Here is a 14,194-nt window from a genome sequence, read left to right as displayed (position 1 = left end):
AATTAAAACAACTCTCTTGGATGTTGTTCTTCTTACCCAGGTCTGACAGTAGTCAAAACAGAAAGAAATTGTTTATTAATTTTATTTAACTTATTAAAATACTTTTTGTAAGATGTAATGGGCATACTTAACACAAAAAAAGGGAAAAAAACCCCATTTGTTTTCAATTTGCCATTAGATTAAAATGACAAGGTCAAGCGCAATGCATGAACTGAGTGGCAGCTGAATTTTAGGGGTAGTTGGGAAGCAGAAAGGATATATATGAAGTCTGTTGTTTGAATTTTACACCCAGGTGAAGTGGGGCTTTTTTTGTTTTGTCTGAAGTGGTCACTGGTGATGTGAAATGTGTCTGGAGTCAATTCATGTGCTTCCTTATCCTCCCTCCTACAGCGATTCTGAGTTAGAACAACCAGATGAATGAGAAGCCATTTTCATAGCTGTGAAAATGAAGGGAATCCAGTGAAAATCTTAAACTAAATGTCAAGAAGAAAGAGAGGAGTTTAAAGTTAATTTTTTTTTTATTCTCATAATATTCCCGTCTAGAAAAAAAATTTACTGGGATCAAACCACCAAGAATTCCCATCTCTTGAGGTCCCCTGACTGATGACAGCAAAATGGAGATGTATTGGTGGAAGGACACTGAAGATCTTTAAGATTTATGAAAATAATCTAAATTATTTCCCAAAGGACCATTTCCAGGCATAGGGTATGGCTAAATTTATATCAAGTAGGACTTACAAGCCTAAAATAAGGATTGAAATTGAAGTAATTGGATTTGGTGTGCATTTGAATTAGAATGATACAAATAGCCACCTAAATAAATGTCTTTCTTACCAACTCAACTTCAGTGTAATATTCTTCTTAGGGGCGCAGAAGAGGGAGTGAGGAGACATAAGGAGAACAACAGAAGGCAGCACAATATTCACCTTTTCTCCCCTGAGAGAAATGAGTGTTAGGAGCTGGCCAGAGAGATGGCAATGAAAGACTTCCCTTTGGAATTTGTCAGTTTATTGAATGGAGAAAAAAAAAATCACCATGACAAATTATTTTGTTACACCAGAAGTTAATTTTCATCAGGAGCAACTCAGGCTCCAGATTTTGGGCAGTAGGCAGAGAACTTGGAGGCCCCAGGGCTGAATTGCCCACACTAGGACTTCTTAGGATCTCATATTTTCTCAGAGATCTGCTTCTCGGATCATGTATAAAGTTTGAGGTCATCTTCTAAAAAATAGCTAGACAACATTTCATCATTTTCTGCAAGATAGAGATAGCATTCTCTCTTTTCCACCATCCCTTACCCTAGTCCCTTCTCAAGATTTTAGATTGACAAACAGCAAAAGTGTGGGAAGCCATATAGGGATTGTCTTCACGATTTAGGATTCTAATTTTTCCATAGCAAAATAAAAGTACATTCAGCCTAAAAGCAGGCATGCACTTTGCTGCCAAGGACACCATCATCAGTAATAAATATTCTGCAATAAAGACAGAACTTTGGACATTCATGGTGCAAGAAAGCCTTGAGCTTTTTCTCCTTACCTAAGAAGATATTCCAGGGCTAGCAAATCTGGATATCTCTCTTCCAAAGTAAAAGAAGTGAAGGTACTGGTTTTTATACCAACTTTAGTAAAAGTAAATTAGTATTGCTTTGTCTCACAAATTGTGCTTTTCTGTCTTAACTTGTGGACCACATTTTGTTACCCCCAAGCAGGAATGAGGGATTTTAGAAGTAAACTCTTCCTCTCTACACCAATTTCTCATGTGCAGCCTCAGAAAGGCAGACAGTTCAGTCCAAGCTATGCACATAGAAATTAATTTCCTTGAATAGGATCGGGGAGATGTACATAGTTGGCCTGGTAAAGAGAAGTGTGGACATGGAACAGGAAAGAAACATGTTTAGAAACTTTCCCTGAGCTCTGGTTAGACTGAAAGAGTAACAAGAAAAAAGCATTCTGCAGTCCATGAACTTGACAAAAAAAGACACAAGACACAGCTCTAAAGAACCCTAATTATCAACCAAAGATTCAGCCCTTCCCCCAGAGTTTCACAGAAGTTTGTTGTCAATAAAGAATATTTACAGATTTGGTTCCTGATAAAATTTATCAGTTTTTCTTCTCTCGAGCCTCTTTTCTCCAACCTAGTTCCCTACCTTTGCCTGTGGCCAATCTAACTGCAAATGTGACTTAATGGAAGGAGAAAGGAGGGGAGAGAAAGAAACCCAGGTTTTCATAATACAGATTTAAAACACAGCAACTCTGAAATACTCCCCCTTAGATTTTATTTCTGAACAAACTGTGGCTATCAACCTTATTTCATTGTTGTTGATTTAGCATTTGAACACAGAGCTGAAATCTTTGGTTTCACTCTGCCTTCTGCCAAATTGATAGACATGCTAGTTTTACATTTTTCCAGCCCCTGCGAGTGCAAATCACCAGAACAGTTGCTGCTCTTTTCTCCAGTGATAGACAGAAGATGCTGCACCACTGCCTGCTCTGCATAGCCTCATATTTTCGTGGAAATTAGCATTTAAAGTGTTACATCTTAGAGCCCAAAGGAGAAGAAAGCTTCATGGAAGATGGTTCTTCATTTGTATGCAAGACTCCTTTTGCCATCCACAAATCATTCAGGCTGCTATTATAACCCAGAACAAGCTGGCATCACCCCTAAATACAGAAGATTGTGTGAAAGATTAGCAGAACAAAGCCAACAAAGAAGTCATTAAAACACCTAGATGATAAAATGCTTGAAAACATCTCCCCAGATTTCTTTCCTTGTGGCAAGACAGTGATTGAGCCATAAATCAAAGCTATTCTTCTTCAGGGAGAAGGCAGTACAGTGTGTAACATGAAGGACTGCAGCTTTTACAGCAATGGGGAGAAGCAGAAGACTGATCACTGCCCTCAGTTATTTTAAATGCACTCTTCTTTCCTTCCAGCAAGAAAAATAAAAAGAAAAAAAAAACAGGCTAGTTTTTACCAGAATCAACATAAGTTAATAGAATGTGTGTTTAATGCTAATTTTCATTTAATTAACTCTTAGCTTTTCCTATGTTACATTTGCATTGCTAAAAAAAAATAAAACTGTGAATTGTGTTGGATGAATAGATTGAATCATTTCTTTGACAAATTAACTTTCACCAGCACATAAATGTTCATGTAACAGAGTCTTTGTATTGTGGAAAACAAATAGTTATTCAAAGCCAACAACTCTGGTAAACTATGTACTCCTCAGTGATGATACATAAGTAACAATGACAGAGGAACACACCGTCCAGCAAGAATTTGCTATTAAGGCCACAAAAATAACCAAACCAAAAAAAAAACAAAAACACACCAAACAAAACCCTGTAAAGTTCATTACATTAAGAAATTCTGAAATCTACCAATTTTCACTCTAACTTTTTGCCCTGCCACTCCATCAATTTCATCTGAATATGTCTGAGGTCTGCAATAAGTAGTGGGATGAAAATGGCTGTAATAAACAACAAGAAAAGTAATACCTAACACCAGACTCAAAGTAGCTAATATGCTTACAATTGTAAAACATATCTCTTTGATAATGGAAGGTTTCCAGAACATGTATACAAACAAAATACCTAGAGTCACTACAGTGTGACTAGCATAATAAATAGAAATGCAAACTTTTGTTCTTCTCCCCTTTATGTTAAAAAATGAAAAAATTAGAATGATTCCAACTACAGTTCTGTACAGATATTCCATCTTCTTAGACCTGCAAAATGTTGTATGCTGTTTCAAAGTCCAAGTGAAGCCACAGATCCAAAAAAATATCAACAGAATTACAGAAATTCTGATACTGAGTAGAGTGATCAATGAAATACTGAGTATCCAAGAAGTGATGGTAGGCAATTTATAGAAGAGATACACGAACTTGGAAAGCACACGAAATTCTTCTTTGTCAGGCAGAGATTTTCGTAGTGATATCTGATAATCAACCATTGATAAGGAGATGCCACAAAAAGACATCATCATGGCAGCATCTAAACAAAACACAAGGAGAAATGTTACATCAGAGAAAAAGAGACACTATTTTACACTATGATTGCTGAATGAAGTTTTAGAAAATGTCACGCTTTCCTAACACTTTCTTTATGCCAGTTTTGTATTTACGCTCTGCTCCAAAGCAAGTTACCCTAATTTTAAGGCTCACTTTAGTGACTTAAATCTAGGCATCTGATGCTTTTTGGTATGCTTATGTTATCCTGCCCAGCCCCTGGTCCTTAATGGCCTTTTCTAAGCTGCATGTCACATCTGCCATCTCCATACACAGGTGACTTAGAAATTCCCAAAGTATTGCAAATAGACCATAAAAATTTAAGTTTCAGCAATCAATATATGTGAGTCTGCTGTGTCTAAAATGTAGAAATCTATAACTAGGACTTGATCCTTCACATGGTCATATCCAAGATGAGATTTGCCTAATCCTTTTCCATGAGTAAATTTTGACTCCATGGACTTTGAAGGAACTCTAAACATCAAAGCAGGTATCCCCATTTGGTTAGATAAATTCCAATCCTGATTAAGTCAATGTCCTTAGCCAACAATTCTGCTAGTTTTAGAGCTGGAAATGGTACAGCTGCTGTCTTGCTTCTGAGAGTTGAACCAGTATCTCTTCACCATGTTGCATTCTACAATACTGACATATCCTCAGATTTAGTTTTGACTCTCTCCCTCACCTGTAACATGGGTGATGGTATTGACAGCTTGCAGGGCTGCTTTAATTACATTACTGACTTCCAAGTGCCTAGGTAGCAGTTTTAAAAGAATCTGTAATCAAAACCACAGATATCTAACTGCTCTGCAAATTACATGCTAATTGCATTTAAGAGCTTATTTTCAAGAGATGCTTCATTTTGGTTTTATTAGATATTATGACTTTTATATTTATGATGCACAGTATTTATATATGACTTTTCATTTTCATAGTGAAATCTTCCTTCTCATTGATTTAGCAGAATGGACCGTCTACTAAAGAGAAATTCTAATTAAATGCAGAGTAATACAGAGGAACATATGTTTACCAAGGTTTTCTTAAAATGTTATCCAGTCATGAGTTATATTTTTAGGTAAGACACTCAACTTGCAACAGAAGGAAAAATACAGACTTACATTGATAGAAATGAGCTTTGCCATGTTCCATGAGGATGTAAATCTGAAGAAAAAGTTGTGGTGTGGTCTCAAGAAAAGTCTTGAACACCCTGAGCATGTTAATATCAGTCACTGCATCAATAGCTTGTTTTTGAATGAAGTTGGAAGGGTCTTCTTCTGATGCACCTCTGCCATTTGTTTGTTTAAATGCAGCTTGACAGCCGTATTTCAAAGCAAACCAATACCTATTTTAAAAAGGACACTTGATTAGACAGCACTTTTTAGAAGACCAACTCAACAAAATTATACAGCCTTACAACTTTTTCCATCTTCTTCTCAGATAAAATTTTGTCTGATATCTGTCTGGTATCAGGGATATCAGAGAATAATTCAAGCTCAGCAATGCCATACAATAAGAAAACTAATAAAACAGAATGAGACTTTTCTAAATAAAGAATACAAGCTCAATTTTGTTAGGTTCTTATTTCTTTAAACTACTGCCTTTCTAAAAATTCACTTGGCATCTCTCTTCAGTCTCTCTTGGAGATACTCATTCACTTTCTTTGTATCCTTTTCAGGGTATTAATGAATATCCAGCTATGAACTTCCACATCTATGTAAGTAGAATATAGATCCAAAGCCCCAAGGATAATACCTGATGAATTGCAAACATAAAACAGACTTTTAAGAAAACCTACTACATTGTTACTTTCTAAATAATCAGGAAGACTTATATTTCAGAAAATACTGAAATATAAGTTTTACCTTTTTTTTTTATATTTGTGTCATAGTCATAGTTTTATATAGGTAACAGTAACAGGCAGATACACTGCCTGTTGATGCCCTATTAAATGAGATATTTATCACATACATGATGATGTAGGATAGAGAAATCTAGTCTTGCTATGATAGCAGAGGTCCTGTAATGTGGAGAGATAGGATACAGTGTAGAAAAGCACATGTACAGGATGATAAGGGATGGCTTGAAAAAGGGCATAGGAATGAAAAAAAAATGTGTGTAACAATTTTAACTGTATTATTATTATTATTATTATTATTATTATTATTATTACTACTGAAGATTTTTTATGCATAGAAGAATTCTTTCTCTTTCTGTAATAGACCTAGACTAATAATGACTCTTGGAATCAACTGTTAGAATTTCATTTATACTAAGCTCTTGGCTTTATAGGTATATAAATCCATGTGTTTGTCCATAAATAGGATTTTTATCATAGCAGCCTTCAGACATCACTTCCAAACCTATTTCTGTCTATTTAGTTCCCAGATGTTTTCAGCTTCTAAGATTCTTTTCCAATGAACACATTTTGACAATAACCAGCAGGCAAGGACAGCCTATGTAGTCCCTTTTGAAGAAAACTCACTGTTATTCAGCCAATTTTTCTAGCCTTGCAAAGAACTACTAGAGTCTTTCCTCATCAAAAGAGAAACTAATTCAGTAAATAAATTATGACAGTTTCATCATTCATTTGGATCTATTTTCTTGAGAAACTAAGCAGAAAACCACAGGCTAGCACTTGGTTATCTTAGACAGTTGTACAAGACTGCTAATACACGAGCTGAGAAAGGCAAGGTCCTATGCCTTAACTTGCCTCCTACTTCCCTAAGACAGCATCTGAGATAACTTCAAGATTCATGCTGGAGTGCAGCTTTCTAATTCCCTGGCCATCCACAGGATCTCACACACCACGGGCCTGATGAAACCCGTGCCTTGCATTTACCGTACGTAGAGAACAGAGGGCAGCAGATCATCAGCCAGCCAGATCTCACAGGATCATCTCTTCCCAATGTAACACTGGAGCACAGGACTCATCTCCTTACTGAGGGAGCTAGGAAGAATCCCTGGCTCCTTCAGAGACTAAAAGTTTAACACCTTTACCACCTTTAAAGACCAAATCCTTTGACCACAGGGAAGGCAGTGTAGGGCTCTCTTCCACAACCACAAGCAAGACAGCCAGGATTGTCAGATCCTGGGTTAAGGACATGCTAGAGAATTCATTACTTATTCCCCGGTATGTTAAGGCATGTTGACCATACAAGTGAGAATTGCAACAATAGGAGTAGGTGTGGAACAGCTTTCTTACTACTCAAGAGCCTTTCCTTTTCTCCTTGCAGAGTTTCATAGACTGCATCCCTGCCACTCAGTCCATGAGCTGGCTCTGGATCCATTATTTACTCCCAAAGGAAACTAATTTTTATTTTTATGGTTTTGTGTATTCATCTTAATGCTCCCTGAATAATCACTCATAAGCAAAGAACTGAACTGTTTTGCAAGGCATCTTTTTCTAATTAGTATTCCAAATCATCTAGTTCTTGCATCTGACATGTAAAAATCTGGAAAGTTTGCAATTTATTTTCAAGAAAAAACAATTGGGTAGACTGATCTGCTAGTTGTCCATGGACTCACCCACCAGACCCTGTGTTTGTCCAAGCAGCAAGAAGTGGAAACCAGCTGCACAAATGTCAAGCTGCAGAGGTCACAGCCGAGATGGCAGGTGATATGCAAGGTCCTAAAATTAATATTTCAGCAGGATGCCTACCTGAAATCGCTTGTCAGTTTTCAAAGCACATTCCTTCTGAGCACTGTATATTAGGTTTATATTGTTATAAGATGGTATGCTCTGTATTTGTCACTAGTTGTAGCAGTTTTGGTTAGTCCGCTTCTGACTTGGAACACTTTATAGAATACTTTTTTTTTGTCCTAGCAAACTCCAAACACTTCAACTGCTCTTTGATTATGTATTAAGCAGGGTGGCCTTCTCTGAGCTCCACATGCTTATGTCACTTATTGTAAGTCCACTGCAACAACTTTTCATATTTTAAGAGTATTCTGTACTTATACTGTCATTCTCATCAGTCCCTTTGGCATGTAATATGACCTTTTAGGAAGGGCTCATAGACAACTTTTAGACCTAGTGTTGAAGTACTATCCTAGCCTAGGGCACAGTTCAGTCCATAGTAAAGGATAGGTCAGGTTTAAATTTTCTCCTTTATCATGCCCACAGCTCAGTTAAACCCTGTGCCTGCTCTGAAACTATTATAGCTATACTCCTCTAATCTATTTTCCTATAATATATCTATTGCTATAGAAGTTCTGTGCTTCAATATTCATTGAGGCAAAAAGTCTTTTTAAAAGGTACTACAACTGTAATAAAAATACATTAATAAAAATATTGGATTGGTTATGTATTTTAGATAGAGGTACATCCTAAATGGAATGTGAAATGGTTATGTCTAATGCAGACAAATGCAGGTTTACCATTTACTTTTTCTCCCTGTAAATTCATCAATTTCATTATTTCAAGGTATATAAGCTACTTGGAAGCCAACAGAGTAAAAAACCTACAATTTCTTTACAACTGGAATTGTCATATGGTAAGACAATGGTAATGAATTACCAGTATTTCTAAATATCATTCACTTTGACAGGAGGAAAAAAAAGTGTTTCTTTAGCCTTAGTAGTGTTGCTTTGTAGACAACCCAGATGACAGGGCTCCTACTTGTTATAAACACTCATGGAATCACAGCTCCACTGTCTTTCTGTTCTTGAGATGCTCCTAGATATTCATCATCATTTCACAAGTGATGAAGTTTGAGCCTGTAAAATTAGGAAGGCTTTTTCTCTGGCTGGGAATTCACAGGGGTGGCAGCTGTTTTGTTTTGTTGCTTCACAGCCTTCACACGTGACAAGCAAGCGGCCTTGCCAATGTTTCCATATCACATGCTTTCCCTCCAATTTCCACTGACTTTGTGACACATTCCCAGCATTATACTACACATCCTATCTCATCAAACTACACTGATAAATGTTTGGGTGCTGTTTAGAAATTCATACAGGCAGGGTGTGAGTGGCCTGGAAATAATGATTGTCCTGTCAAAATTCTGGTCATGCAGTCGCAGTCTTCAGCATTGTACAAATCCTTATCAAAGGAAAAATACTCTCTGCTGCATGTTAAATTTCACCTTCTAAATATAAAAATACTCGGATTAAACCCATGAAGCTAATGCAACTAAGTCAATACTTGGGTCAGTAAATTTATATCAAGAAATTGTGATCAAACACATAGAATCACAGAATCATTTAGTTTGGAAAAGATCTTTAATATCATGGAGAACAACTACTGCTCTAGCCCTATCAAGTCCACCAATCAACCATGTCCCTAAGTGCCACATCTACCTGTCTTTTAAATATCTCCAGAGATGGAAACTCACCCACTTCCTTGGGCACCTATTCCAATGCAGTGAAAAAAATTTTCCTAATATCCAATCCAAACTTTCCCAGTGCAAGCTGGGGCCATTTCCTCTCATCCTGCCACTTATTCTTTGAAAGAAGAGACTGACCCTCACCTGACAACAGCCTGCTTTCATTTGTAGAGAGCAGTAAGAGTTTGACACAGGGTGTTGAGTAACTTAACCTCACTGACATCTCCAAGCCAGATGACTCAACATCCTTGTTATTGTTCAGTTCCACTTGCAGAGCCTCATACCTGTTATGCCAGGGCTCCTGTGAAGGGGGGTAATCACAGGGGAGACACCCCTGCTGCACTGGGCAGGAACTTGTTGCCATTGCCCCCTAACCTTAATCACTGTGCTCAGCCAGGTGAAGAGTGGATAGGGAATCATCCATCTCATGCATCCTGCCTGCCTGCCTGCCGGCCTGCCTGTGGAAAAGAAGAGTGTCATTCTATCAGTCTGCATGCGTCTCTCTCTCTCTGATACTCCTCAGCCTACTCCCCTCCTCCCAGAGCTCTGTCACTAAGCAGAAGAGCTCCTTTTCCAGAGTGCATCTCCCACAGGTGGGCTCACTGCTGCCAGCTGGTTCTGCTTCAGAACAGGGCCCACCCTGCAGCCCATCTCACTGCCTTTTAGAAATATGTAATTAAATAACCCCAGGTTCAGCAAAGCACTGACATTTACTCTGATGTCTCATGGATCTAGAATTAATTTTTACAAATATGCAAAACAATCTTTTTCTTCTGCTTCTATTCAAAGTTGCAAGGCATTCTGAGCTACTTTTAAGCATCAAGAAGCACAACAGCAGATGCTGCCTATGTGACCTATTCTGACAGCAAATGTTATGAGTTTCTGATGTTTAGTCTCCCACAGGTGTATCCTAGGCTGATGAAGCACACTGCTACACATCAGACAGCTCCAGAATTCTCACCAGAACTCTATGGTGCCCTAAGGAAATGTCCCCCTTCCCCACATTCCATGGCAGTGTTATTGTCTTAATGTTGTCTGTTATGTCACGACTGTTATCAATTCTACAAACATCTGTGTGGGCCTTTTAAATGGGTCAGACTGAATATCATTTTAGTCAGCATAGTTAAAATGTACATTTTTAACTTAATTTTGTCTCCTTGCAGACCATACTATATGAAATATAATTGCAGGTATGCACTCTTTTCAACAAAAGAAACTAAAGCCTTCTTAGATAAGAAATATTTTTAATTTTGTTTGCCTCTGATTTTATATATATTGTATGTATGTATATACATCTATATATATATAGCAATATGATTTGCATATTTATTACTTAGCACTGACAGTGTGTTAGCAAAACCAAACTGATTCCCATTGTTCTGTGCACTGTATAAACCTCCAGTTCCCAAAGGGTACTAGTTTGTAAGCCACCAGGTCCAGTACCTAAACGGAGCCTAGAAGAAAGCAGAAGAAGGACTTTGTACAAGAGCATGGAGTCATACAACAAGAGGGAATGGCTTCAAACTGAAAGACAGTAGGCTAAGACAAGCTACCAGGATGAAACTCTTTCCTGTTAGGGTGGTGATGCACAGGTTTCCCAGAAAAGCAGTGGATGCCCCATCCCTGGAAGTGCTCAAGGCCATGTTGGATGGGGCTTTGATCAACCTGGTCAAGTAGAAGCTATCTCTGCCTATGGCAGGGGGGTTGGAATGAGTTGATTTTTAAGGTCCCTTTCAAACCAAACCATACTAGGAATCTAAACTCAAAGATGGAGCAGGAGGTGTAAAAGCAGATGAAAGGAGGAAGAAGGAAAGAAAGAAAGGAAAAAATGAAAAAAGATAATTTGATAAGGTTTATTTACATATTATAATTTCAAGCCTCCAGAGTCCACTGACCAAATCTTATTTAATGGCTAGGCCCTCATTTTCCTCTTTGAATGAAGAATATGGATTTCTGCCCCAAATGACCTTCTGGAGAATCTCACTTTAACAAGTGTGACCTGACTTTACAGAATCTATTTTTATCCATTTACTGCACAGACAAACCTGAGAGACTCATTGTCTAAATTAACTACATCAATTAGATGACTAAGAGGGAGGACAGGAGGAAGTTGTACCTTGATACACCTAAGGAAAATACATATAACAAAAGTATGTAATAGTTAATCACAAAGGTACAAGCCCAGATGCCAGCTTGCTGTTACCAGCTTACACTTTACAGCATGCATTACCATGCTGCTAAATTGTGAGGAGTGGCTGAAAGAACTTTGTAACTTATACATAACATCTTGGAAATTTTCCAAGCATAAGTAGCAGCACTGGAGAAAATATCATTTGTGCAATAAATAACAAGTGTCCAAATTGACAACACTGTCAAAGGACAAAATAATGTTTACTAGATAATAAGCCACTCAGAGAATATGGAGCTAATTCTGGGAAAGAAGATTCAGAATTACAGAAATTCTTGGTAGAAGATATTAATTGGAAAGGGTATGAGTTCAGGTAAATCCAAGAGTTTAGTGGATTGCTTTAGAGTCAAGTTAATCCACTAAGCAAACAACATTTCCTATCACCATTAAGTCAATCCCTGAGGGAATACAGCTGCAAATATCCTTACTAACTATTCAGCTATTCATTTCTCTTCTGAATCTTGGTGAGTTTTCTACATATGGTTAGACACTCAGGTTGAAACATTACTTCTTCAGCTGTCTCAGATGCTTACTGTGCATAACATCACTTTGAAAACTCGTTTTTATCAGTTATGTACAGTAGTACATTTCAAAGCAATAATTTTTATTATGTATGCCTCATCAAATGACTGATTAATCAAACAGGGTAGGGTTGTGAATGATAAAAATCATTACTTCCAGGTATATGGAAGAACTTCATGTCCATCAAGACCTGACAAAATTCACCACAAAAAGCCATTTTTTCTCATGGAGCAGTAGCTGTTAAGGCCAGAATTACTCTTGCCCCTGAAGCCATATTAAGCATTTCTTAATAACTGTCCTAAAGCACCATGACTTATCAATTTAAAATAAATGTTTAAATGTGCTTACCTTATAAAAATTCCACAATGAAAGAGATGAACTAGAAAAACCAGTTTCAGCTTCCCAGTATCAGTACCTTCCCAGTCATTTTTAAACCATTCATAACTAAATAGCTGAGTTATTGTTGATGAAAGACCTCTAAAACACATAATCCATATACTCCAGGAATATTGTCCTTGACAGAAATATCTACTAGCTACCCAGAAGTCCACTACAATATCAACTACATAAATTATCATTCCACCAATTAAAAAAAAGAAATTCTGTTTAGTAAATTTCATTGTGCGTGAAACTGCCACTGCTGCCATTCTCTCCTCACTTAATGTAAAGGAATCTAAATATTTTCCTACAATGGAGTCTTTTTCCTGACAATGCCATCTTCTCATATTGCTTCATACAAAGGAAAGTTGGGTTATCCATTTTTATTACGGCAAAGAGACTTGCTTTTTTCCATGCTCTTGATTTAAATATTAAATTAAATTCTAAAATACACATCTATTCTGGAAAAGATAAATGTAAATTGTCTTTTTAAGTGATGGAGTCATTCTTCATTACTGATTCCTAAAAAGAAGAAGAAAAAAGGAAGATTAGCAATAATATCTTCATCATTTAAAATATCCTACAGCAATTCTCATAACCATTTGAATAGGCAAGTTCTGAGATACTGGTGAACAATCATCCCAAGACAGCTCCATTTCTGAACCTGCTGAGGTCACCCATTGTCCCAAACAGTGACTCTCCACTCAAACAGCTGTTGAGATAATTCCTAGGAGTTGCAAAACACTAAGAAAGAAGTGTTTAAAAGCAGCTTATGGAAAAAATTTGATTCCTTCCCAGAACTTTCTAAATTTCTGAACTCTTCTCCTTTTCTGTGCACAGCACAAAATGTTGAGAAAACTTTTGTCTTAAGCACACACCATGGTATCAGAACAAACATCAATTGGCAGCTTACAACTGTGTCACTGCATTTGTGTGCATATGTCCAGTGTTTTTATCACTCCTGCTTGGTTTTCTACAGGCAGTAGGAAAGTGCTAAAAAAGACTGCAGCTCTCCTGTTAAAGAGGCTTGTAAGGAGCTAGACCTGGACCAGTGTATACCTCTTTGAGAAATGTCTCCTAAGCTCTGTGTAGCTACACATAGATTATTTAACCACATAGCTCAGTGCAAATCTAATTAATTTGTAGTCAGAGCTACATTTTTCATTGCCCAACACTGCAAGGGTTCTTGTGACCTCTTGGGTAGCCCTCAGATGTCTTTCCTCTGTAGATCTGTGGTATTTGGCAGGTGAAACAGAAAAGCTATAAGGCAGTACATTCTTTTTCTCATTCACCTCTGCAAAGCTATAAATTTAAAATTACAAAGTCCCTTTACTTCATTTACATATCTTAGGAAAAAGCTGCTGGCAGCAAATGCAAAGGACGGGATGCAGGACATGCCAAGGCTGGGCTGGTGCCAGTGCCAAACAGCTGAAGACAATACATGGGGAACAGCTGCACCACGGAACTTGGAGCAGGAAAAGGGCATGTAGAGGCAGGTCCCTTTGGATTTTGTGAATTCAGGCACACTGCCACAGAGGAATGAAATGAGATAATTGGTTAATAACCCATAAATAAAGGTAATGACTGTTCTTTGCTTGGGTTGACTGGGACCATCTTCACTGTGACCTAGGTACAAACCCAAAAAAGAGAACTTAAGTTCTTAGTTTTCCTAATGAAGACAAGTAGGAACATAACAGCCTGAAAAGGTGATGAGTGTATGGATTACTTTCTTGGATCTAGGCCTTAGCTATTTCTAGCCTCTCATTCTATCTCCTACTTA

At 37.5% G+C, this 14,194-nt stretch overlaps 1 protein-coding gene across 1 annotated transcript; it reads right to left on the bottom strand.

Moving 5' to 3' along the window:
- Positions 1-3,050: 3,050 nt before the first annotated feature.
- Positions 3,051-12,926, bottom strand: XKR9 (XK related 9). Its single transcript, XM_059856302.1, has 3 exons — positions 12,385-12,926; positions 5,124-5,347; positions 3,051-3,994 (listed from the first exon to the last, which is right to left on the bottom strand). The coding sequence occupies exons 1-3, from the start codon at positions 12,759-12,761 to the stop codon at positions 3,354-3,356; spliced, it is 1,242 nt and encodes a 413-aa protein (XP_059712285.1). The 5' UTR covers positions 12,762-12,926; the 3' UTR covers positions 3,051-3,353.
- Between the last annotated feature and the right edge of the window lie 1,268 nt (positions 12,927-14,194).

Source organism: Haemorhous mexicanus, chromosome 1, assembly GCF_027477595.1.
Source record: "Haemorhous mexicanus isolate bHaeMex1 chromosome 1, bHaeMex1.pri, whole genome shotgun sequence".
Lineage (NCBI taxonomy): Eukaryota > Metazoa > Chordata > Aves > Passeriformes > Fringillidae > Haemorhous > Haemorhous mexicanus.
The sequence above is the reverse complement of the archived record's forward strand: the minus strand, read 5'-3'. Positions and strand labels throughout refer to the sequence as shown.

What these genes read in the sequence shown, in the direction of transcription:
- XKR9 (XM_059856302.1), bottom strand. Translation starts at nt 12,761, where the DNA reads ATGAGAAGATGGCATTGTCAGGAAAAAGACTCCATTGTAGGAAAATAT. An exon ending in CATTGTGGAATTTTTATAAG is followed by an intron (nt 5,348 to 12,384) that starts GTAAGCACATTT and finishes TTTTTAAAATAG; the next exon opens with GTATTGGTTTGCTTTGAAAT. An exon ending in CAAAGCTCATTTCTATCAAT is followed by an intron (nt 3,995 to 5,123) that starts GTAAGTCTGTAT and finishes TGTTTTGTTTAG; the next exon opens with ATGCTGCCATGATGATGTCT.